At 31.1% G+C, this 25,955-nt stretch overlaps 4 protein-coding genes across 5 annotated transcripts; 1 reads left to right on the top strand and 3 right to left on the bottom strand.

Moving 5' to 3' along the window:
• Positions 1-6,315: 6,315 nt before the first annotated feature.
• LOC113861627 (DNA-binding protein SMUBP-2) lies at positions 6,316-14,999 on the bottom strand. Of its 2 annotated transcripts, none has more exons than XM_027494582.1 (15): positions 14,839-14,999; positions 14,577-14,681; positions 14,158-14,226; positions 13,806-13,895; positions 13,626-13,709; positions 13,152-13,316; positions 11,839-12,026; positions 11,421-11,493; positions 10,703-10,756; positions 10,232-10,489; positions 9,381-9,587; positions 9,114-9,217; positions 8,631-8,775; positions 8,404-8,538; positions 6,316-8,290 (listed from the first exon to the last, which is right to left on the bottom strand). In XM_027494582.1, exons 1-15 carry the CDS (start codon positions 14,920-14,922, stop codon positions 8,114-8,116), a joined length of 1,938 nt encoding a protein of 645 aa, XP_027350383.1. In that variant the 5' UTR covers positions 14,923-14,999; the 3' UTR covers positions 6,316-8,113. The 2 variants fall into 2 exon arrangements, with proteins under 2 accessions (XP_027350383.1, XP_027350384.1); XM_027494583.1 differs by having other exon boundaries at positions 7,927-8,290; positions 8,404-8,508; positions 14,839-14,980.
• On the top strand, positions 6,652-7,446 carry LOC113861629 (dehydration-responsive element-binding protein 2F-like). The gene has a single exon (XM_027494584.1). The coding sequence runs from the start codon at positions 6,652-6,654 to the stop codon at positions 7,444-7,446; it is 795 nt and encodes a 264-aa protein (XP_027350385.1).
• A 1,626-nt stretch (positions 15,000-16,625) lies between the features above and the next one.
• LOC113861689 (adenylosuccinate synthetase 2, chloroplastic) lies at positions 16,626-19,399 on the bottom strand. Its single transcript, XM_027494675.1, has 4 exons — positions 18,995-19,399; positions 17,813-18,505; positions 17,338-17,649; positions 16,626-17,204 (listed from the first exon to the last, which is right to left on the bottom strand). Exons 1-4 carry the CDS (start codon positions 19,274-19,276, stop codon positions 17,034-17,036), a joined length of 1,458 nt encoding a protein of 485 aa, XP_027350476.1. The 5' UTR covers positions 19,277-19,399; the 3' UTR covers positions 16,626-17,033.
• Positions 19,400-23,519: 4,120 nt separating this feature from the next.
• On the bottom strand, positions 23,520-24,496 carry LOC113862155. Its single transcript, XM_027495285.1, has 4 exons — positions 24,349-24,496; positions 24,200-24,261; positions 24,045-24,106; positions 23,520-23,967 (listed from the first exon to the last, which is right to left on the bottom strand). Exons 1-4 carry the CDS (start codon positions 24,494-24,496, stop codon positions 23,520-23,522), a joined length of 720 nt encoding a protein of 239 aa, XP_027351086.1.
• Positions 24,497-25,955: the final 1,459 nt, after the last annotated feature.

Below are 25,955 nucleotides of genomic sequence, written 5' to 3'. Positions count from 1 at the left end.
ACCTTTTTATTCTATTTTTTGCAGTATTAAGTGTCATGAAGGATGGTGTCAACGTGTGGAACTTGTGATTTTGGTAATCATGGTCCATCCACTAATATAACAAGTTTATGAATGAGTTTTAAATTTTGCTTATATAATACCTAAGATAACAATTTGTTATAGACGAGATGATGTATATGTATATGGATATCGGAGACTTGATGGCCAAGCACGGGCACTTCTGGCAAAAACATTTAAGAGAGAAAAAAATTCAAATCATAAACAAATTGAAGTATTTTAATATGATTTAACAAATAATTAAGAATGAATTAAAAGTATTATTAAAATTTCAAAGTCAGATGCGAAGTAGGTTTGTTATTATTTTAAACCAGGACTTATTTGCTAATTAAGCAATGAATGGTAGGCGTTGATTGCTTGAACTCATATCTAACGGTAGAATGTAAACACTTATCGAACACTTAATTATTGGCACCGACATGTTATCCTCTTTCAACGGTAGTTGTTTCAATTTTACTCTACTTTGATTGTTTTGTTTTTCCAGACGGTAATAAGCAGACGTGCACGATCCAAGAATGTCAACAGCAACTACTTGAAATCGACACCCAATAATAAGGATAATTGTTATCTGTTCTCCAAGTGTATACCATCATCATTTATTACACAAATTAATAATAAAAAATACAAATTTTAAAAATAATTATATTTTAAAAGATTAGTGCAAGAAAAGTCATGAACATATGAACAATTTGTTAGTTTATAATTTGTGAATATTTCTATTATAATTAATTAAATAGATATCGGTAGTTAAGTAAAACATTTTTCTTGTGTAAAATGAGTTTTAAAAATTAATGTTGAAAAATTCTTTTGAAAAATATATTTAATTTTTTCTAAATTAAAATAATGGGATTATGCATCACTCTCCTATCAAACTTTCTTGATGACGACACATTCATCATAATTATACATCGTTCATCCGTGTAGGATAAGAACAATGAATACATCTTAGAGCTAATATATATGATTATATGAATAATGAGAACTGAATTAAAAATTGATGAGCTTTTTGGGTGGCTAGTAATTTCACTGGTTTAAAAGGTGTTTTCGTTGACCAAAAAAACATTGTGTCTTCAAATGGGAGGAATGCTGCAATTTTATACGCATGTTCTATGTTTGGTCGATTAGCTAAAATTGCTAGTTTGGTTAGAGATTGAATGTTTTCTGTTTTTAAAATATACCACTTCTCTCTTTTTTGCTCCCTTTGAAAATGAAACCTTTATGATATGAAAAACTATTACGGCATAACTGTATCTAAGAGTTCAAGTTGTGAGAATTTTTCTTATTGTGGATAGAAAAAAAATCATATAAGTATATATTAATCTTTACATATTTTTAGTCAGCAGTTAAATTTAATATATTAATTTTTATAATATATTTTAACCATGTTTAAAAATATATTCCCTGTTTTCTTTTTCATAAAACATTATTGAAAAATTTAGAGTTTTTATTATAAGATATTTTATAATTTACATGAAACATTTATTATTTTCCTCATTATCTTTAATTAATGGAATTAGTGAGAACTTAAATTAAAATCAAGAAAGGTAAATGTTGATAATAGAGTTAAATTCAATGATAAAAAATGGATAAAATTGTAATGTTTTAATTTTTTTTAAAATAAAATATTTCAACTATTTTTATTTATTTCTATAATTTTATTATGTACTTGAAAAATTGAGCGTCTAAAAGTAATAAAGTTTTATTAAGAAAGAATACATTTATTACATTGAAGTTATGAAGGTAATGAATATTTTATTTTTAAACAAAACTTATTAGTATTAATTATTTAAATTAAATTTTAAGGTTTGAAGTTAACATTTTTAATACAAATATATCTTTTAATAAAAAATTATTATTTGCAATTGTTAATTTTAACTCCAACTAAGACCAACAAAAACCACAAACCATGAAGAAAATCCTTATAAGAAAAAAGTGTAAAAGCATGTTAAGAATTTTGCTTTGGCACGAAAATTGAGCTCTGTTTGGCGGTTTGTCTTCGTATATTTACGATTTGCCATATAAAGATAACATCTTATCATAATTCAGGGGAACTGTAGGAAAACTTGCGTATTCCACACAAAAAGTGGTAAATTCGTCATTTTTAGGTTGTAAACTTTTTTTGTATTTCTTTTTAGTCCTTCTTTTATTCTGCATAAAAGTGTAGCGCTAATTAATATTTAGTTTAAGCCCTTTCTCATTGCAGAAACCATTCATTTCTGATTTTGTGGAGGAGAGGTTAAAGCATCGCATCACAGCACGACTCAGAGATAACACACCTCGGAGAATGCTGATGGTGAGTCTGTGTTAGTCTTCCAAGGATGCTTTTGTAGATTCATAAACTTCCTTGAAAAGGGTATCGTTGCATGATGATGATGAAGATCACAAAACAAAAACGGACAAGATCCGTTGCTCCTCAAATTTGGATGCTTTTGAATTATTGCTATCAACGTTGGAAAAACAAAAGAGAGGGGTTTACTGGATTTGCCAACGCTCTGCATCGCCCAATTGAATCCTTGAGGAACGGCAAATCCTATTCTAAGGTTTTTGCATTAAAATAATCAACTCCGATATTATTTATAAGAAATCATTAATCAAAATATTATTTTTTATTAACAGGATAATGAGAGTACTTTATAATTTATGGGGAAAAACCAGAGGTCGCCCATTATATGTCTGGACTTACTGGCAAATTGCATACTATTATAACGGGGGTTATTATTGCCCTTACAGTTTGATTTATCTGAGCCGTTTAATTCGATCTCTATATCTAATGGCCCACATTAACTTGTGTTGGATACTCAACTTGGAGATTTGAGTACTTTATATTCCATCCATAATTTCAGAATCTAATGTCATTGTTTTTTCTCCCTCTCATTCACCTCTCACACTCACCAAAAAGAAAGATAAAAAGAATGCTTCAATTGGTGTTTGCTGTGGCTTTCTCTGCTGTGCCTCTCACTTTGTACATTCCACCCATACGAAGCTTCAACCTTTTCGTTCATACCATCCAACACTTTCTCCAAGACTCCATCTTCTTCTCCCTTCGTAATTTTCCTCGCATCAGATTCGCTTTCTCTCGCATCTTCAACTCCGTCACCAACATAACCTGGTAGATCCTACCCTTTTCTTATTTTTTTCCCTCAATCCTGGAAAAACTTAAACTTTAGAGTTGGGGTGTATTATTTTACATACACGGATGTGTAAACGTAACTATATGTTATTGCCATAACATGATTGATTCATGAATAAAGAATCATCCTTGACTTAATTATCTCCCTTCTGGTATGCTTAATGTTGTCTTGAAGGATCTTTCCGCCATTTTGATGTTGTTGGATTGTTGCAATTTTTTCAAGTTATTGTAATTTTGGCTTGATGGGATTTTACTGAGATCCAATAATTCATTTTTACAAGTAGAAATTGAGGCTACGAAAATTGCTGTGTGGGTTAGGATTAAAATTTGTTAGTTGGAAGAATATCTCGGTCTTTTTCTCTTGTGGGTGTTCCCTTTGACTTGAATTGTTACTGAAGTCATCAATTGGTGGTTGGTCTTTCTATCATCCATCTTCCCTCTCGGACGGAGCCCCTAACTTCGGTATTGGGCAGAAAGCACGGTGCAATGTCGCACGTTGAAGGACCACAAACGTTATTTTTTAAATTTGCGTGTCAAAATAAAGTTTGTTCTCAAAATCATTTAATTATAAGTGAAAAATGCAACTTCTATGTAGATGTTGAATAGATAAGTATCCAAAATCAAATACGTAATCACTGATCAATGTATTTGGTACTAACCACTATTTCAACAAATAAAACGTAATAGTATGCAATTTACCAATGATCTAGTGCCATAAATACGTAATTTAGTGGAGCGAAGATGCGGGTAGAATTTCATAAAGTCAACCATTAGCTCATTGTCATAAAACCGAAAGTTAATTTACTCTTATTTTAATTTGAACAATCGAAAATAATTTATACTTTATTGTGGCTGATGGAATGGAGTCTCACTGTTGCTGACGACAAGATGACAGGTCGGAACGTTCCCTTCATCTCGCGCTCGTTATTCTAAGGTTGTTCATTAACAGTGCTTACCCATAGAATGATATCCATTATCCATTGGTATAAAATAAACAAAATAAAGAAAAAAATATATTGACATCATATATAATAACTTTGTTTAATTTTCTTGCAAAATTAAAGTAATATACAGCTCTACTTGTGTATATTGTAATAATTAATATAAATAATTATTACATAAACAACATCTATACTTTTCTTTAATGTGTTGATAAGGGTTTAATTTTATCGTGTGTGTGAAAAAAAAAAAATTAAGAGAGGCAAAATTTGCGAGTAATTTCTATGTTTTGAAGGAATTAGTCTCCACTTATCAATAATGGGATATCCTTGATAGAATATAATGCACTACTGAAAGTATTTTTTTAATATTATGCATTTTATTTTTAATTTAATTATAAAAATTATTGATTATATATTATTAAAATTACATAATCTAATGTATTGGTAATAATAAATGTTATAATTTTTAATAAAAAAATTATTTATATACTCAATCATATTAAAAAATCATTTTTAAATTATTAAAAATAATTATTTTCTCCCAAGATCTATGTATGTACCCATTATCATGCCATGAAAAGTGGGAAAACTTAAATGTAATGTAATTATGTTGTTGACAAAAGAAAAATGTAACTATGTTATCGACACGAAATTATTTGTAATAATAATATGTTTTCAGTTAGTCTTGATTACTGAATAAGGATAACAATGAATGGGGTATTGGTAAGGCATTATAATACCCGTCTCTATACCTGTATTTTAGAAAATTATCAGATTTGATTTGCATGTTCCTTTCCTTCTTAAGCAGAAACATAACATGAATGGTGATGTTGTCCTATTAGCATATCAGCATTATGATTCACATGATTGTCTAATTAAACGATGGTCATGACCATTTCTATCATTTGGTATGATGTATGTATTTTGGGGCATCAATGGTAAGAATATAATTCACCATAGCATGCACATAGAGACAACCTTGGGATAAAGGTGACATGAGTCTCGAGAATCAGGGCGTGTATGGCAGGACAACATGTGAAATATAGGTCGTGATTGGAAAATGCTGAGGTGAGTGCTATTTAAAAGGCTTCTCCTTGAGGACTAATTCAAATCCCGTTGCATAGACATAGAATCCAAGGGTGAGTGTCAGGGTTCATTCAAGACAATCACTGCATTACTTGGAAAAGGTCTTGCAAATATTCTAGATTTCTAGTCACCACCTCAACAACATTTAATGACCCTTTTTATCTCTTAAGTATAATGGACCTTCAAAAAACAAAATTCTAATTTTAATTATTAAATAATACTAATAGGATGTAAAGAATAACATGTAAATTTTGTCCATAAAATTATTGTGTGTCAATTAATTAGGAGGTTTTGTTGTGTACAATCATGACAACTGGGCAGGTACAAAACCCTTGCATGGAATAGAATTGTCATATTATATCAATCAAGGACATTCTCCTGTCCCAAGCATTGTAGCATAGGCTTGTCAACGTCATACAACTCAAAATCCTCTTAAACTTTAACTCACCAACCATCAATTCAAAATCATTGGGGAGATTAAGCTTCAGAGATTTGCATAATTCATTTATTCTAAAAATAAGTAAATACTTACATTTATTTGTCTTAATTTTATTATAGCTTCAGATGATTTTTGACCCGAGTGCCAAAAACTAAAAAAGAATATTTAAAATGAAATGGCCTATCAATGAAAACAACGTTTAAGAGCTTATCAATTATTGCATTAAATTATCTTGCATGGACTATCAATTATCATCAGAAGGGCATTGCATTGAAGTAAAAGAAAAAAAAATGTTAACACGTTATTTAATACAATCTTATAAAAGCCTAGTAAAAACAAAATTATCTAGGTCTTTATTTTAATTTCATAATTTTTACACATTTTTATAATTTTTAATAAATTTTAACTAATAAAAAAGATTGTGTTAAAAGAATGGTTAGAAACTGTGTTATTATGGTAAAGTAAATCGTGTGGATTCTCTAGGTGATCATTATCCGTTAAATCAAAGCAAAGTAAATTGCTGGCAAAGCAAGACCTAATACATTAGTTTTCCCTCTTGTCATTGAAAAGCATAGTGTGATTCATCTCTTCATTCTCTAAAAGAACAAAATGTTATCTTATTTGTTCAGTAAACAAAAGTATAATTATCTACCACGTGTTAAGACCATGCATGCCCATATTTTGAAGTCATCAACCAGTGCTGGCAGTACTAATGCTGTTCATAACAATAACAAGGGGAAAAAAAGGAGAAATTATTTGTAAAGGAAACAAAGAAGATTAAAAAAAGGAAAACAGGATTTGAAACAATCTGAGACTGTGAACGCATCAGTAACGGTCACATGGGTTTTGCTACTTCTCCAAACGTGAACACATTTATACCAAACTACAATCTTGCTCCTACATAACACATCCCGCGCCTTACATGCAGTTCCAAGTATCACCAAGCACTGATACTCTCAGCACCACTTTCCTTTGTTCAACTATTCTCTTTATCAACTATGAATACTTGCAAGAAATCTCCCTTGAAGCCATGGAAGAAGGGGTCAACCAGAGGGAAAGGTGGCCCCCAGAATGCCTCGTGTGAGTATCGAGGCGTGCGGCAGAGAACTTGGGGCAAATGGGTTGCTGAAATAAGAGAGCCGAAGAAGAGAACCAGACTCTGGCTTGGTTCTTTTGCCACAGCTGAAGAAGCTGCCATGGCTTATGATGAGGCTGCAAGGAGATCATATGGCCCAGATGCATACCTTAATCTTCCCCACCTAAAACCCAACTCCAATTCACCTATCACATCTGCAAAGTTCAAGTGGTTCCCTTCCAAGAACTTCATTTCAATGTTTCCTTCTTGTGGATTACTCAATGTGAATTCTCAACCTAGCGTTCATTTAATCCATCAGAGACTACAAGAGCTTAAGCAGAACTCAGTTGTAAGTCAATCTCCATCTGATTCATCCAATGATAAAAGGGCAGAAATTCAGAATGTAGAGAGCAAAAATCATGCAGAAAATCCTCCAAAAATAAAAGATCCTCAAGCATCATCAGAAGATGTACTTGGAGATATTCATGAGAAACCCCAGATAGACCTCCACGAGTTTCTTCAACAGCTGGGAATACTGAAAGAAGAAAGACAGTTGGAAAAAGCTGATAGCTCAGAAAGTTCAACAGTGCCTGAAGCTGTGTTGAGAGATGACAATGATCAACTTGGAGTGTTTTCTGACCAGGGTGTTAACTGGGAGGCATTGATTGAGATGGATGGAATTGCAGATATTCAGGAATCAGAAGCCACTCACCTTTAAGTTTATGACCCAGATGACGACCTTACTTTCTCAACTTCCGTTTGGAACTTCTAAGAAACTTGGTTTTCAAGAAAAGAGAACTGGTTAAGATATAGGTACTTGGCATATCAGCCTGAGCTATAGATCAGACAATTTTGCCTATACAAACTACCCTATTCCTGTTTATGTCTGCAGAATTTCAATCTACTGGTGGAGCTGTACCAGCATGAAAGTAGTAAGAATAGAAGACTACTAGCATAAAGGAGCTCATTTCAGTAGGTGTAGGGATTCAGAATGGAGATAGGAATATTTGTCTGTGAGTAGTAACATAATTTGACTTAGTATTAGCTTTGTTCTGTTATCTGCACCTTAGTTTGGTTCAGGCAGAGAACTAGAGTCTAATATATCACGTCCAACACTTCATTAGATGGATTACTTCTCTTCCCATCATAGAGCAAGACCATGTCTAATGCAATAATTTAACAAATTTTAAGATTTTGACAGTTTCAGTTCAGTAGTACTTTTAAATTCAAAATATGACGTGGTTAAAACTATCATACATTACATATGAAGAACATACAAACAAGGGCAGAGGAGACTAAAAAATCTAGGTCGACGTTATTTAAAAAGTAATGATATTACTGTTCCCCCGCCCAATAGCAATATTAACCCTTGGAATTTATTTGGCCTACTCATTCTGGTACTCAGATGCACTCTGATATTCGCCATGCTCCTCAAAATACTCAATCAATCGCTTTAGAAATCCATCACTACTGACTGTTTCTGTGTCACAGATAAGACAACATTGCCTTCTTGCCCTTGTCACAGCCACATTCATTCGCCGGCGATCACTCAGAAAGCCAACCTGAAACATATATTCAAAGTCTCTTCACAATCTTCATAGCATGTTACCAAAATCTGTCATAGATGATAAAACCTATATGAAGCAAATAAAACTAGCAAACTTGTTAGGAATACCTCATTTTTTGAATTTGATCGAACCATTGATATAATAATGGCTTCCTTCTCCCTTCCCTGGAAACCATCAACTGTTGAGATTTCTACATCCTTCAGCCGGTCCTCCTTGTTTTTCAATATTTTGAGTAAAACAACCTGTGATTACTAGTTAGCAAGAGTTAGGAAAAACATCGACCATATCCTTCACAAAACTACCTGCAGAACATTTACAGAGAACAATTTTATACCTGAGCAGCGTATGGGGTGATAATTCCAATATCAGAAGGGAGCACCCCACTTTGCATTAGTCTCTTTGCATGAGCCACAGTAACCTCAGCTTCACCTTCATTAAAGGTGCTATCTTCTTCATCTTTCTTTTCTTCCATGTCACATCTGAATTCCATCAAATAGGAAGTCTGGTTACATTCTGTTGGACAAGTCCTATGGATATCAAAGAATCTATATTTGCTTCATATGAAATATCATAAATTTCTATCGCTCTTCAGCTTCCTCATACCAGTTTGGTTATATGTTAAAATACTTGACTTGATAGTAGAAACCAGTACACCAAATTACTGAACATAGATTATTCAAAACACCAAATTATTATATACAAAAAGATGGTATATCAAATTTCATTAGGAAGAGAATGTCAGGTCTTCTTTCCACATCTAACCCCCAATCATCAGTTCTGAGAAGATAGAACTCAACAAGGACATAATCCAACATACCCAGCTATGTCTATGAGAAGAAGGGTCGGTTCAGTTGAAGATGTCCTCTTCGCACCTTCAAGACCGCTTAGTGTATGTGCAGCAACACTTGGATGAGCCTTGATCTGTTGTCACATAATTCCATGCATGATGATCCAATTAAATGTTGATCACCACATCACAATATAATATTCCAGTTCAGGATTGATAAATTAAGCTTCATGGCATAAAAAAAAAAATGCTTTGTAGTGAAGCAATATCAAGACAAGATTCGAAAATTAGGAGCACCTTACTGTTATAAAGCTCTTTAGAAGACCAATTCATGATAAGTTCATGCATACGGTACTGGACAGTAAGCATGGATGTTATTTCATCTCCATACATTTCTGAAAGTCTTTCAAATAGCGTTCTTCCTAAGCCTTTCTTTTCAGCTTCAACACTTTGAATGGTTGGTGGAAGTTGAAGGTGGTCCCCTGCAAGTATACATCTTGAACCCTAAAACAATGAACTCTTCATTTAATTCATTATAATTAAATTGATATCGTGTAATAATTAGAAAGCTAAATATTTTAATGCTAAATCAAACTCACATGTAGCATCAAGCTTAGTTTTGCTAGTCCAAAGCAACTTTTGTAAAAGACAGTAAATTTTTGTAATGAACCTCCCTTATAAAACTTTCAATTTAGTTCAGTTTGATCTATGATTTTGATCTTTTATATACCCCGTTGTGTCAAATCCTCCTTTAGACATTATAGGAAAAACGGAGGATACTGTTGGAAAACACTATTTTTCCTAATTACTAATAATAATTATCATCATCATCATCAAAGTACAAATCAGTTTAGGATCCGTAGTAGTACAACGTGCAACTCATGCCATAAAATAAACATTTTTAGTTTTCAAATTCCACTGTCTGAGATTTTATTTTCTTAAATAAACCAACGTTGTCTAATTTTCAATTAATCACACTTCTCTATTTTCCCTCCCACCTGCACCTAGCATACACTGGTGATAATATGTAGTGTTCCAACAGCAATAAAACATAATCTGACATGTGAATGTAATAAGATAAAAATAAGTCTGAATGTACAATTTTTATGAATAACATAAGATGTAGTGCATGTGCTTTTCAACATTACCTTCAGCAGAGGTATCCAGCATGCTATCTCAAGTGCTTGAGCAGCTTCATCAATAATCAACAAATCAAATGAAGTGTTGTCTAGTTTCTTAGAGAAAGCCCCAATCAAAGTAGTTAATATTACATCTGCACTTTTAATTACATCTGTTACAGCAAGCTGCTGTCTTTTACGCTCTTCTTTGGATAGAACCCTAAGTTCCTTCTGTATGTCCCTCCTTGTATTTCTGTCTTTGGTTTTCAGCAGCTTTCCATTCAATGCCTGAAAAAAAATAGGTTATATTGTGAAAAGTAATGTTGCATTATTATTATATTGCATAATTATATCTAATTTTATTAACATGAAAGTTAAATGCTGACATCTATGATAACATTATAGGTAACAGTCTTGGGAACATCAGCTAGATGAAATTAACAACAAAATTATACATAAAAATTAAGATTCGGTTCTATAACTTCTGTTCTAAAATCTCACCTTCATTTCTTTCCGAATATCATTTGCAAGACCACTATTATCTCCTCGTAGTACCTAATATCAGAGAAATTCAATATGGAAGGGTGAAAACAAGTACAATCAATGACATATAAAAATTATTAAAGCTAGAAACCACCCAAAATAAGATACACACACAGAACAGAATATTTGACATGCTGTCATGAACCTCGCTTAAAGAAAACTTTCTGCATTTTTAAGTTGCTTGATGGTTGTGAAATTGACTATTTATCATTTTCTGGGAACAATATATCTGTCCAGAATCATCAGCTCAAACTTTTTCTTCACCTTTTAAAGGTTTTTGTAGCAAGGAAAGCAATGTTCTTTGGCACTGTGCTTTGGTTGGTCGTAATTTTATATTTTTGTGGAGAACACAATGCCAGAATTAACTGGAATTTCCCCCCTTCTCATCTTGTGTGGGACAGAGCAATTTTCTTGGTTATTATGTGGGTTCTGTTCCATGATTTTTAATGGGGGTTTTGTAGAGCTCTTTTCAGCCTTTTTTACTTTCGTTTATTTGTTATATATATAAAATCTTCTTTATATATTTAAAAAGATATCATTAAATAATGTGTATATAAAATTGAAATAAATTTGGACATTTCACTAAGCAGTCTTGGAGTGTTCACAAAATGATGGGAAAAAAAACAAGAATACAGATATTCAAATGTTAGCATATAAATAAGTGGTCATTATGTACCTGAGCATCCAGCGCACTGTCCAGTACTTGAGGCAATAAACGTGCAGGGTGACCCAGTCTCACCAGCTTAACTCTAAAGAAAAACTAGGAGATCATGAATGAGTATCCACATTCCACACATGATTTTACACACTTGGTGAAACTAAACCAGATAGAGAGAATACATCTCACCACAAAGGGAGGGAAAGCAATAAAAGTAAATAAGAACAGAAGAAAAAAGGTTCCAAAATTATAAAATTTGAAGGAGGTAAAAACATATTCCTTTTCTCCTAAAATTACTGTTTACTAGTTCTGTGAACAATTCCACAAGGACAGACATAACTTCATTTATCCATGTTGTCAAATGTTTCACAACACTCCAATCAGAGCAATACCAGCCAATTACTATAGGGCCAAACAGATAATAAAATAATTATACCTGTGTGGAACTAAACGCTCAACGATGTTGTCAACAGCAATATTAGAGGCAGCACAAGCAAGAATTTTAGATCCACGTTTCACTTCTTGTAATATAATTTCCACCACTGTTGTAGTTTTTCCCGTTCCAGGAGGTCCATGTAACAAGAACACATTCTTCGAGGATAGAGCTTTTGAAACTGCATCTTTCTTTGGAGATAAAACCAGAAATACATAACTTTGTGAACAAAAGCGGTCTAATGCAAAGTAAAAATGACAAAATACTCATGTCAAAACACTCAAACACGACTCTTATTAATAACAGGAATATTCTGTAATGGTTAATTAATATCCTAAAATTAATAAATAAAAAAATAAGACCCATAAAGTCAAAACACTTGATTTGATTTAGGGCAATTAACAAGCAAAGTGACAATACAAGAGTTTTGCAAGGAACAAAGTTCATGAATTTTCAATCCCTAAGCTACACAACAATAAACAGGAAGCCAACAAGTTGCGGCCCAGGTAGATAAATCACTCTTGTATCCATAATTTTGATTGCCTCATTGATTAATTAGTGATCATTTCAAAATCTTTAGATGATTTTAGGTCCACTTGATTTCAAAAAACTAAAATACAGAGCATCTCCTAGAAATCTGCAATATTCTAGCTTAGTTATACAGTGATAATTAATAAAACTCATGTAACTTCAGTTAAATATTGTGATTAGACAAGAAATTAAACCCTAAAACTGTATATTTTAATTCTTTTAATTATTGGGATGATTGTCATAGGTTTTAAAGTAATACAGTTAAGTCCCTAATAATAATAAGTAATTTAAAAAATTGGGACTGGTGCCATAGCATGCAAAACAATTATGATGAGATATTTTTATTAGAGAATCACAATTTAGAATGATTGAAGGAAAAAATAATATGTAAAAGGGAACACCAACCACTCAATTGATTGACTAAGTAAATAATTAAATATATCCAATTCTGTGGGATAAGGATTGATTGTTGTTGTTGTCGTCGTTTATGGCATACACACTAAACACTTGTTAAATGCAATTAAACATTGAGCAGTTACATTCTTATATCACATTTCTTTTAGTTTTCCCTAAAGAAAAGGACTGATTGACAGCAATAGAACAGAACACTAAATACATGTAAATAGTAATACAAAAATATACTTCATGTAAATTATGAAGGCATAGACAACCTTGGATGAAAAAACACATTGAATAAAAGAAAATTACAAAAAGTAGAAAACTATTTAGGCAAATTCATAAAAAGTAACAAATAAAATACCCGTGTATGAAATTAGGTTACACACCTGGGAGTGATCAAGATTGACATTAAAGGGAGTGAAGGATACATCCTTCTTGGACACAGTTGGAGGCCTCTCCCCAAACAAGACAGGAATCAGATCAGCCGCAGGACCCTTATGCACTCCTTTACTCAACTGTATCAATGCATCTTTCATCCTGCGATATGTCACCTGCGTGAGCATTAAATATTTGCAGCATATAAGAACCTAAGAGTAAGAAATTGATTAAGATTAAAAATGCCAAGCAAGATGTTAACATCACATTCATAACAGAAAACGAAGAAGTTAACTAACAAAAAGGGAGACCAAAAGCTTCATATTAAGATCCTATTAGTGCATTTCAAATATTTTATGCAAATGTGAAATTAGTGTATCAAAACTCACTGAATCTCATGGCAGTTATTGAATGATTTATAATCAAACTGCAACACTATTCAATACAACAAGAAATAATAAGCATCCATGAACTTATTGGCATACCTCATTAGCAACTTTTTCCAGCCTTAGGGGACTGTTTAAACCATCTTCTGGTATATCATCAAAAGCAACAGTTATTGATGAGTCCTGTTGGTAATTGCATCAAACCAGCAAGTCAAAGTAATATCTAAATGTGGGACCATCCATATTTTTTTCTTTTCAGAAATTGAATCAATAAAATACCTTTAACCTGTAAACTACGCCTTGTCCAAGAGCATTAGAACCTAAATCAGCTTTGTTGAGTTTTAAAACAACAACATCATGCGTACTAAACTGCAAAAAAGAAGACCATATTAGCTTCTGAAAGTCATAAAATACGGATTGAATACATAGAAAATGGTCTTATCAGAGCTACAAGATCTTTTTGAGGCAAGATCTTATACTGAATAACAAAAGGAAGGAGGAGGGAGAATACATACAATAAAAGTAGGTTCGTTCAAGACACTACTAAAAGGCACATCTTCAAATTTGGGTCAACCAGTATAGACAGTTAGATATTGAACGGATAACTGATAGAGGGAAGTCATTCCTTTACCTTGTGCGCAGGAAGAACGTCTCCTTTTGTAGACTGGAACTCGATCAGAGACTTCCCCATAAGCCCTGTCTATTTTCAGAATAGAGAAAGGGGAAAGGGCACAATATATGAATATCACATGAATTGAAGCTCCACACCACTTACCACTAGAATGCACAGGAAAACAAGAAAAATCAAATGTAAACTTGGCTCCTTTTCCTTGACACTTTTGAAATCTCAACAGTAATGAATAAGATAAATATAAAATTCCACTTCCTATAAATGTATATTGAATTCCATCTTTCTTTGTCCTTCTGCTTGTCCCCATTTTCAAACCAACAAAGTTTAGGGTAGTTTAAATCAATGAAGAACATAAAAGGAATATAAGAACAGGAAAAATAAATAAATAAAGTTATAATTTTTTTTTGAAAAAAGGTAACCTGAACATCCACACACTTCAAGTTAAGGATTGTGGAGCCCCTCCTTTGAGCAGTATCCAAATTCCTGGACGCGCCAGTGGCGATTGAGGTTGATATTTCAGCTTCCTATGCAGAACACAAAAACAAAGGAAGACCCATCAATCATTCATACCCAACTATTTGAAAGTTATGATTTTTTTTCATGGTTGTAATCGGCCAATATAAAACCCGTTAAACAATTGGAATTAAGATGCTGAATGGAAATAGAAGAGTTGAGTGGAACCTTTTCCAAATCAAGAAGAGGGGCGGTAATGGAGATGAATTGCTCCAAAGAAAGTGGTGAAGTTTTCTTCCTCTCCGTTGCCATAGTGATTAGTGACAGTGGCTGCTGCTATCCAAACACGGACAAAAGTGCTGTGGCCTGTGAGGGAACGTTGGGGTATTGCAGTTACTTATTACTAATACGATGGAATATGTATAAGCTAAGAATTAATAAATATTAAATTTGTATATAAATTATAAAAATAAATATATTATAACCTATAAAAATAAAAATAAATTATATATTTATTCTTTAATTAATAACTTATAATGTTAGCATTTTTTAAAAGGTATATGCTCACTTCAGATTTTATAACTTTTTTATGGTGTCTTTTACCGTTTTGAAATAGTAAATAAGAGGAGTTTGGATACTCGGGTAACATTTTAATCACACAACATTTTATACATTAAAAAATTATTATTATTATTATTGAATAATATATTTTAATGGTTAAATTTAATACTTTACTTCTCTAAAATGAATGTTACTCTTCAAAGATTTTCAACCCAAGAAAAATAATATTTGGTTTTTAAGTGAAACATAAATGAAAAAAAAAAGAGAAATAAAATAAATAAAGAAATGTTATAAAATTTGTTATATAAATAATGTGTTTTAAAAAATAAAAATGGCGTCATGCATAGACTCTTGTGGGGATGAATTTTCATTAATTCTTTTATAAATTTGACTAATTAAAGTTTAAAATGATACTAAAATAACTCTAATACATATTTCAGGCACAAACTTTATTATTGTTTTAAAGATTGAGTTTTGATCAGTGGTATGACAGAGTTAAAAGTTGATAAAATAAATTTGTTAAACAATACCACTATTTTAATCAAATAAACTTATAAATGAATCCAATAAACTAACTATAGGTTAGTTGAAATAATTAGCCAAACATCCTTACTCTAAATTTTGTGATGTAAGTTTAAACAATATCATTTAAAAAAAAAGACCAAAGATTATTACAGTAACTAAAAATGTAAAATCATGTTTAAAATGTGTTTATTTGTGAAAATCTCTATTGAAATAATTTTCCCTAGTACAACTTTAATTGGATTTATTCCCTCTTGGCTCTTATAAATTGAACGAAACAGCAATTCATAGTTTAATAAACTCGGTCGCACTCGAAGATTGAGTTTAACAAATTTTGAAAATTCCATAATGATTTGAATACTTAATCTTCATTTGGGAGTCCATTAGTATCATAAAAATAATCCATAAAAATTCATTTTTTAAAAATAAATGTGAACTAGTGAGCTGGACCGCAACCCGTAAAGGATTAGACCGGGCTACATTTTTGGCCCGCAATCAAATTAGCCTGTCCAACCCAGCCCAGAAATCTCTTTGAAGCAATGGGGCTTGCCCCGAACGAGCTGGGCCTTGACACCCCCACAATGATACACTTGGATTTTCATTTTCTCTTTGTTTATAATATACCAAAATCATTCTATTTTTGCAAAAACTAATAATAATAATAATATATTTTTATTTTTTAATTTAAAAAATTTTAAACTAAAAATAATTTGGAACTAAAAACTGCCAAAATCTCTCATTGCATACGTATAATTTAAAAAAAAGGCACCATTGCTCTTCCAACTCGTTTATTCTCTCAATCGTATTCGGCAATCCACTCACCCTCTTGATCTTGTGCAATGATCGAAGTTACCAACAAACCTTGTCTTCTGGGAAGCGGCAAGAAGAGAGCAAAATACACATAAATCTTAATCCTTAAACACCATATAATGCAGGCCAAGCTATGTGAAATTGATGGTAAATGAAAAAAGATTACATAGAACAACAAAACCATGACGCAATTTTGAAGGCAAAAAGCCTTTGGGTCGTTACAAGTACAATATTATTTTCTTCGACATGAATAACACAGTTAAGTACAGATGTTATCATCACACATCTAATTCATACTCATCATTCCGACGAGTACTGCAAAATAAGATGGTGAAGTACCTGTATCAAATTTTTGCGATAACCCAAAATGCCATTGATGAAGGCTAACAACATAATACATCATGTAGGTGATCCTCACTAGTCACTAAAAATGCGTATTTATCCCAAATCTTTGAAAGTTAGCAGGATTAAATACCTCTACTGCAAAAAGCCTCAACTTGCCTATAGAGGCATGCAAATCCAACATTAACTCATTTAAATATGAGTGCATCACGTCCAGGGCCAACACCAATGTAGTGGATAGGGACCCCCACAAGTTCTTCTATCCTTTCCACGTATTGTCGTGCAGCTTTGGGAAGGTCAGAATAGTTTCTTATGGAAGAAATATCAGACTTCCATCCAGGAAGTACTTCATATTCCACCTAAAACATGAAAACAAATAACCATAAGAACATACAATACAGATTTCTAAGCTATTGTGTACATTCAACATTCTAGAAAAACAACATCACTTCTTATTCAGGAATAGATGGAAGGGAAAGATAGAAAAATTACCTTCAATTGCTCGAGAAGACGAAGATCTGAAGGGAATGATTTGATTGGGGTACCATCAGCATGTTTGTAAGAGACGCCCAACTGTATTTCATCAAGATCTGATAAAACATCCAGCTTGGTAAGATTCAATGATGAAAAACCATTGATCTGACAAGAGTATCTCAATGCAACTATATCAAGCCAACCACACCGTCGAGGACGGCCAGTAGTTGTGCCAAACTCCTGCCCAGCAAATCTGAGGAGGTCACCTCCAGAACCCAGAATTTCAGTTGGAAAAGGACCAGAACCAACTCTTGTAGTGTATGCTTTCACCTGCACAGCCAAAATAGAATTGACAAACCATTCTACCGGTGTTAATTATGCTTAAACTGTTGAGATTATATTTGTTGAATACGTGAAAACAGAAACAGCAAACAAAGTAAGAAAAGATCTCAAACTCAAACAAGCAATAAAGAAAAGATAAATACACACATACCACTCCTATTAAATCGCCAACTATCCTTGGGGCAATACCAAGACCAGTGCATATCCCACCAGCTGATGGGGTAGAAGAGGTAACAAAGGGATAAGTTCCAAAATCAATGTCCAACATGGCTGCCTGTCCTCCTTCAACCAAAACCTTCTTCTTTTGTGCTATAGCTTCATTCATGACATGCACAGTATCAGCAATGTAGGGTTCCAACCTATCAGCATACCTCTTGTAGTTTTCAACTTCTTCCCTGAGCATGTCTGAACCATAGTTGAAATCTTTGAACCTCAACGCGGCATCTGACAACAAAAGATCAAGCTTCTGCGGAAAAGTATCCATGTGCCTCAAATCACACACTCTAATGCCGTTACGGTTAACCTTGCTGGAGTAGCAAGGTCCAATGCCTCTCTTAGTGGTGCCAATGAAAGATTTAGCAAGCTCAGCTTCCCTTAGCCCGTCCACTACTTGATGGAAATCAAACAAGAGGTGAGCACGATCAGATATCAATATCCTCCCTTTGCAAGAGACACCATTCGATTCAAGGCCATCAATTTCTTTAAACAACCCTGGCAAGTGCACCACAACCCCATTCCCAATAACACACAGAGTATCCTCATTGAGAATACCCGAGGGAACAAGATGAAGAGCAAATTTTTTCCCTTCCGCATTATAAATAGTATGCCCAGCATTAGCTCCACCCTGACAAAATATAGTAATAACAAACTATAAGACCAAAATAACGTTTGCAACACCCAAATAAAAAAGTAAAAGAAAAACCAAAACCAAATCCAAGTGAAATCAATCATCATACACTACACTAATAACACCTCTCAACTTGTCTCTGGAATTGCAAAAATGACATTATCAACCCTGAAATTACCAAATATCGGTCATTTTAATCATTATTTTTGTAATTTCAAAGGTTAAAATAAACATCTTTTGGTAACATTATTCAAGGTAAAATTAAATTTTTGTAATTTCAGAGAGTGGCTAATTCACTATATCATAATAAAATCACAAGGCTATCAATTTAGTATACTACTGAGTATAAACGAATTCAATAAAATCATAGAGCAACGAACCCTATCACAACACTGAAACCGAAAAAACTAGTTTTGAACGAGTTTCAGGACTACCCACGATTTGCAACGAATAGAAAAGGGAAAAAGGAAAGGACTTGAGGAGAACCTGACAGCGAGCAACAATTTCAAAGTGTTGGGCTAAGATATCGACGAGTTTTCCTTTGCCCTCGTCACCCCACTGGCAACCGAGGACGCCGGAGACCTGACTGAGCGAGGCGATGCGGACGGCAGAGGAGTCGGCGGCGGAGAGCTTAGAGGGAGGAGGAGCTATGGGTTTGGCGGAGCAAACGACGACGTTTCGAGTGGGGCGAAGATGGTGAAAGGAAAAGGGCCCTTGAGGTTTGCATATTGCGTGAGAATCGAGCGTCAGGGATGAGATGCTGTTCATTGCCAAGTGCGAACACACAAAGTACAAAGTGGAGAGAAGAGACCAGAGAGTGAAACAGTAACACAGAAAGGGCACAAAGCTACACTGCGTTTGATGATTCCAATTCTTTGATTCCTATTATCAGCGATGTGCTGATACTGGTGGGCGTAAATTGGATTTCCACAAAACTAAATTAAATTTATTTTAATGTTAATAATATGAATTGAATTTTAAATCATTTTATTTTATTTTCTTAAATCAGTTTAAAATTAGTATTAAAATTTATATTTTGTTTAAAATCAATTTTAAATCTAATAAAATATATTATAAATATTTTTATACTATTATTAAATTAGTATATTAGAAAATAAATTTTATAATAATTAATATAAAATTATATTTGTATGTATTTTAATAAATTAATAATATATTTTTTATATTTATATTATATTAAAATTAAATTAATATTTTTACTTTGCATTATTTATCCACCATACACACTAATTATACAAATTAAATTTTAAATCAATTTATTTTTTCTTACAAAATAATTTAAAACTAATTTTAAATGTTAAATTTAATTTAAAAATAGTTTAAATTTTGATTTTAGTTGAAATCAGTTTTAAATCTAATGTTTTATATTAAGATAGTTTTAAATTTAGTGTTAAATTAAATTAATTTTAAATTTAATTTTAAATTTAAATTTTAAAAAATATTTTTAATACATTTATAAAATTTGTTTTTAATTTAAAATGAATTTTTTATATTACATCATTGTATTAAATTAGTTTATTTTAAAAAGATTTTAGTAATCTTTATTAGTTATATTATACTTTATAAAAGTTTTTATAAAATATTTATTATTTTAAACTTAGTTTCAATAAATAAAGAGTCGATGAAAGTTTAAATTAAAACTTATAAAAAAATATTAATATTAAATAATAATAAAAATATTATGTTATAATATATTAAAAATTTTAAAAAATAAATTTAAATATAAAAATAATAGTAATAATTAATTAAAAACAATTGTTATATTTTTATAGTTTTAATATAATAATTATATTATTTTAAATATTTGATTTTAATTATAAGAATTAAAGTTAAAAAAATATGTTAGTTATAAAATATAGCTCTAAAGCATAACAATAAGGGATGAAGTAATATCCTTTACTCTATAGATTTAGATGAATAAAAAAAAACCGATAATTTGTATAAACATTTTAAATAAAATAAATAAAATTTAATGTAAGAAGTAGTGTTTATGAAGAAAAAACAATTATTTAAAAATTTATGTAGCTTGATAAAAAACAATTTTAAAAAAACATCATTTAAAAATAAGAACCTGATTTCGAACAAATATTTTTTATAATAAAAATTTTAACTTTAGTTTTTGACTAGCATGTCATAAAATTAATCAATAGTTGTCCTTTGGTAATTTTAATGATGAAAATGGTATTTAATTATTTTATAATATATTGAAAGTGTGTTAATGGCAATTTCTCTATAAATGATTATGAGTTTCTATAAATAAGCTATCCGTATTAAGTAAATTTAAAATAATGTTGATGTTAATAACGAAAAATCAGTAGTATTTGATTCATAATTTAAAATTTAGGAAAACTTTAAAAATAAATGAATAATATTTAAAATAAAACAAATTAAAATTAAAGAAGGGAAAGTTTTTTTACCTTGAAGCAGAACCAACATGTGTTACTTTTTAAATAATATAAAAAAAAACTAAGAAATTAGGTCGAGCACAAGAGAATATACCATAATTTACTGTACATGGTTGGATGAAAACAGTAAAAGTTATAATAAAATTTCTTTCATTCAATGTCAATCAAAAATTAAGATATGATTTTATGATTGAATATAATAATGAAAATTAAGAAAATGAATATTTACCAATTGATATATATAAGTGTGAAATAAACAATTATGAAAGATAAGAAAGAAAAATATAAGAGCCTATGATAGAAAATGAAAAAAATAAAATAAAATATATATATATATATATAATTTAATATAATATTTAAACCAATTTGATTATAAGAACACCTGTAATGAATTTTGTTATAAATTCAACAATGATATTGTTACTTATTTACTGAATTTTTTAAGATATAGATTCATGAAAAATATAATATTTTTCTTTATCAAATTACATAAATTACAAGACCAAAGCTATTCATCAAATTATACTGAATATGGGTTTAAAAAAACTCTTAAACAAAATTTGCATGAAATGTAGTGAGAAAAATTATAAATAAATATGAATAGTGTGACTCTTTAAAAAATATTATGCACGTGTAATTGTCTTGTGATTCAACTTTAAATTTAAAATAAACATCATATTTCATAGTCTATATTATATTTTAACATATATACAATATAATTTTATTATTTTAGTTTTAATTGTTTATGTTTAATTTTTATACTTTTCAATCGTTTAAACTAAGTCTCTTGTTTTGAAATTTTATTCAGCAATTAAAAAATATAATAAAAAAATGTATCATATTATTATTTTATATAAAATGATAAAAAATAAAATATTTAAATTAAAATTATAAAAAAATAATATAATAAAAAAAAACAATTTTATATAGTGTGTGTTTGTGAATTTATAAAAATTATTAAAATATTACTAATTATTAGACAAAATGTCTGTAACTGTTGGGATTAATTTTGATTAATACACAAAAGGACAATAGTATGAGTAGGAGAGATAATGACAATTATTAATATCTATTAATAACCCTCCATTAACATACAATAAATTACAAAACCTCTTTAATGGACTTTTAACACTATCAAAGAGTCGTTATCCTCTCTAAGCTGGATTTTTGACGGGTCACATTCTTATCCTTTCTTTTACATTAAAAATTAAAAAGGGAATATACAGTCACGATTAAAATATTGTTACACCTCTTTATCGCCCCTAAACAAAAATTCGTAATGTCAATGGTATAAAGGGAACAAGAAGTAAACAAGGAAATGAAATTTGTGATTTTCTTTTCTAAAATTAAAAAGAAAGAAAACAAGTGTTTTCGTTTCTATGGTAGGATGGTCCATGTGTTTGAAAATTATTTTTTTTAGGGAGGGTATTTTTAAAAAATGGCTTAATCTAGTTTTTGAAATATATATTTGATTCCATTTAATTTAAAAAAAATAAAATGAATTCAACCAAATATGAATTATCATGTGTTTTAATAGTTATGTTATGCATAATAAACAAATGAAACTATCAACCATTAAGTGTTGAACAATGAATTTCAAATGAACTTTTGTTCAAGAAAGAGTTGAAAATACAAGTTCCTTAATCAAAAGAGAAAAAAAGGTCTCTAATCCATGCTAGGGATAATCTGTATTCCGAGCTTGTTTGTCGCAATCTGGTATCTGATTTCTATTGCAGTGAAAAAGGGTAATTTTAGTGTGGTGGTGTTTTGTCTGTTATTTGTTACTAGTGAGGCTTATAAATGGAGGTCTTTCCAACTTTCATTTTGTATTTGTATGTGGCCATTATAAAGAATATTCAGTTTTTACCAAATGATCATACCGGATATATGTTTTTTAAATATTAACATCTTTGTTATTATTCAAGATTTTTAATTTATATACCGTATAATGTCTAATATTTGTAACACCAAACTGTTTCTACTTAACTAACGTTTTAAATACATTTGCATTAACATTCAATTAATATAATATTCGGAAAGTAGGGTCTGGCACAAAAAAAAAAAAAAAAAACAACACGATCTCATTATTTCGGTTAAGTAAATGTTTATTTACTTAATATTTAATCAACAAAATTCCATGAAACTTATTCGTGTCAATTCTGCACTTTATTCTTTGTACTAAGTAGCACCACTCTCCAAAACTTTGTAATTTTTCTATTTTTTATTTTTTATTTCTATCTAGTGATTTTTATAAACTCTTTTAAAACAGTTAAAAGAATAAATTTAAATTTTTTAGACAAACAAGACCTTATTTTAAGGGGGAAAAAACCGTAGTTCCAACTTCCTAGATCTCACCGTTCAGATAGAAAATCTCTCTCGAAACAAGAGCAAAAGTTAGAAGACAAATTGAACAAATTACATATTTTCTTGTCATAATCATAAATCATGTCCTCGTTGTTCTTGTCTAGACATGAATTTTTTTGTTATTTTTTTATAAAGTCTGAAAAATCAATTGAAATATATGATTATGGCACAATATCAGCTATGAGAATCCATATTAACGGAATGGAACACACTAAACTTCGTTATTCATGGTTGTCCTTGACCACAAGCAGAGGTACCCTTTTCTTCTCCACTTCTTCTGACACCACACTTGAACTTTGAACTTTCTCATTTGTCCCTTTCTTAGAACCCTTCCTTGCAAGCCTCTTCAATTCTGAGTAGAACCCACTTATTTGACTCAAAATTTCTCTCCCACCCAACAAATTTTGTGCCGAGAAAGTACTCCTCAGCTTAGATTTTCCATGACTTTTCACAGAACACTCCGTTTGACCATTCAACTGTTTTGCATTGTCCTTGTTTGGCCTCATCAATGGCTTCTTCTTTGGCTTGTTTGTCTTAAAATTTTGATTTGGAGCTGAAAAATTTGGATCTTTATTCTCGTTGTCTTCATGAAAGTTCCCTGAAAAACTGGGTCTTCTGAATTTCTCACTAGACTTGGCATAGGAACTTTCCACAGCTGAAGAATTTTCCCTGAGTACACCGAAACCATTCTAAGCATAACCATGTCTATTTTTTCTTTTTTCAATTTTTCTTCTTTTGGAACGTACCTTCGATTTCTGTCTCTAAAGGGAAGAATTTCAGAAATTGTTACAAGTCTTAATAGCTTGGCCTGCATGATAAAGTGAAGAGGAAATATTTAATATAAAAAAAGTTACAAACTAAGATATTTAATTATTTTCACAAGAACCTGATAAAATGTAACCTTGGAGTTGCTTGTGGTCGTGGGTTTAAGAAAATCTTCGGCAGTTTTTGGATGCTTGCAATCTGCAAGTGGAATAGATCGAAACTCATCAACATAGAAAACCAAACCCAGAAGGGAAATGCCATTTGGACCCTTGTAGAAGGCCTCACCGTGAGTGCAGAACCAGGCTTCATCATCAACAAGAGGTTCATCCGAAGCAGTGAGATCAACCCATTTAGGCGCAGCAAAGTTCTCGTACGCGTCGTCTTGATCGAACGTAGAATCGATGCTGTCCCAGTCAATGTTTTCGGGTTCCATTTGAGTAAAGAATCTGAAAGTTTAAGGCAAAAAAAGAGGATTAGAAATGAGTTGGAAATGCAAAATAGAGAGGTAAAAAAGAGACAGTGAAAATTTGGTGGGAATGTGAAGGTCCCAGGAGGTGTTGTTCTGCGTCAGGAATGTGTGCGAAGGAAAGCTTAGAATTGGAATGAAGAAAAGGCGTGGTTTGTATAGTGTAGTTAACTAGGACTTTGGATTCTGTAACGTTTGGAGCATCACATTCGCATAGGATGTTTAAAACAATTTCGACCGTTGGGAACTTTGAACCCTCTTCCAATCTTCATGTTCTGTCCTGTTCCTTTCATTTTTAATCTTTTGTCTTTTTTCCCCCAAAATCTGTTATTCTCGTTTCATCGAACACAACCAGATTGGGCTGAGACCCAAGTAATATTAATCAATAAGCCCAACTTGGACTCGATCCAATAGAACAACTTCAGTAGGTATTACGATTAATTTATTTAAAAGTCTTAATAAAAACATATAACGAGAATTTTATATTAAAAATGGTTTAGTACTCAAAAAAAAAAAAATGTGATATTGGTAAGGGGAAAAAAAAACTAATTTTACAATTCGTAACTTAGCGTTTCTTGTTAGAGAAATTGAGCCGGTCTGATTAGGGATAGACTTTGCTGGGGGAACTGGAATATGAAAAGAGCAAACTATCTAGAGATAATTTTTTTATTTTAAATAAAAATATTTAAAATTAATAAATCTCAATTGATTAATAAATTATTTTATGCGTAATAAGCTAATTAATTAGTTAATACTAATAGCATGTTATCTATAATAAAATAATATTCCTGCAATATTTTATTTTTAATGTCACAAGGGCATCAAAGTTAAGCTTCGTCTTGCAAATAGCACCATTTTTGTTTATAGTTTGAACTGAATCTAAAAGAGAGAGATGACAAGTCTAAGGAGGTTCCATCCATCAATACATAAACAAAAGGGTCGTTGGATGTTGGCATTTACTTCCTATATATACTTCACTGACACACTTTCCGAACGCTCACCTGCAAGGGAAGTTCTTAAAAATATTTGGTTAAAATATTTGGTTGGCCAACCAAATTAAATAAAAACAAACTCATAATTATTTACCTAATTAAAGTGTGCATTCATTTATGCAAGATGAATAGGAATAGCATTAAAATGGCTAGCAACCACTTAGCATAATTTAACAACAATAGTATTGTTCTTTTATTCAATTAATCTTGAATAATTGGCAGTGACATAAAAGAACAATTGATGTACCTTAGGACATGTTTGCACAGGGGAATGTATCTCTTTTAATATTATTGTCACTCATTTAAGATTTGCCCTGTTTAAATATTATTATTAATTTAATTAACCAACAAATAAAGTATTATATGTACAAAATATTTAAAAAAGTGATAATAAAAATTTTAGTGTGACAATAGACTCATCACTGGATAAAAGG

Source organism: Abrus precatorius, unplaced genomic scaffold (assembly GCF_003935025.1).
Source record: "Abrus precatorius isolate BTA unplaced genomic scaffold, Abrus_2018 Scaffold3, whole genome shotgun sequence".
Taxonomy (NCBI): Eukaryota; Viridiplantae; Streptophyta; class Magnoliopsida; order Fabales; family Fabaceae; genus Abrus; species Abrus precatorius.
Note: the sequence above shows the minus strand (reverse complement) of the source record. Positions and strands in the feature narration are given on the sequence as shown.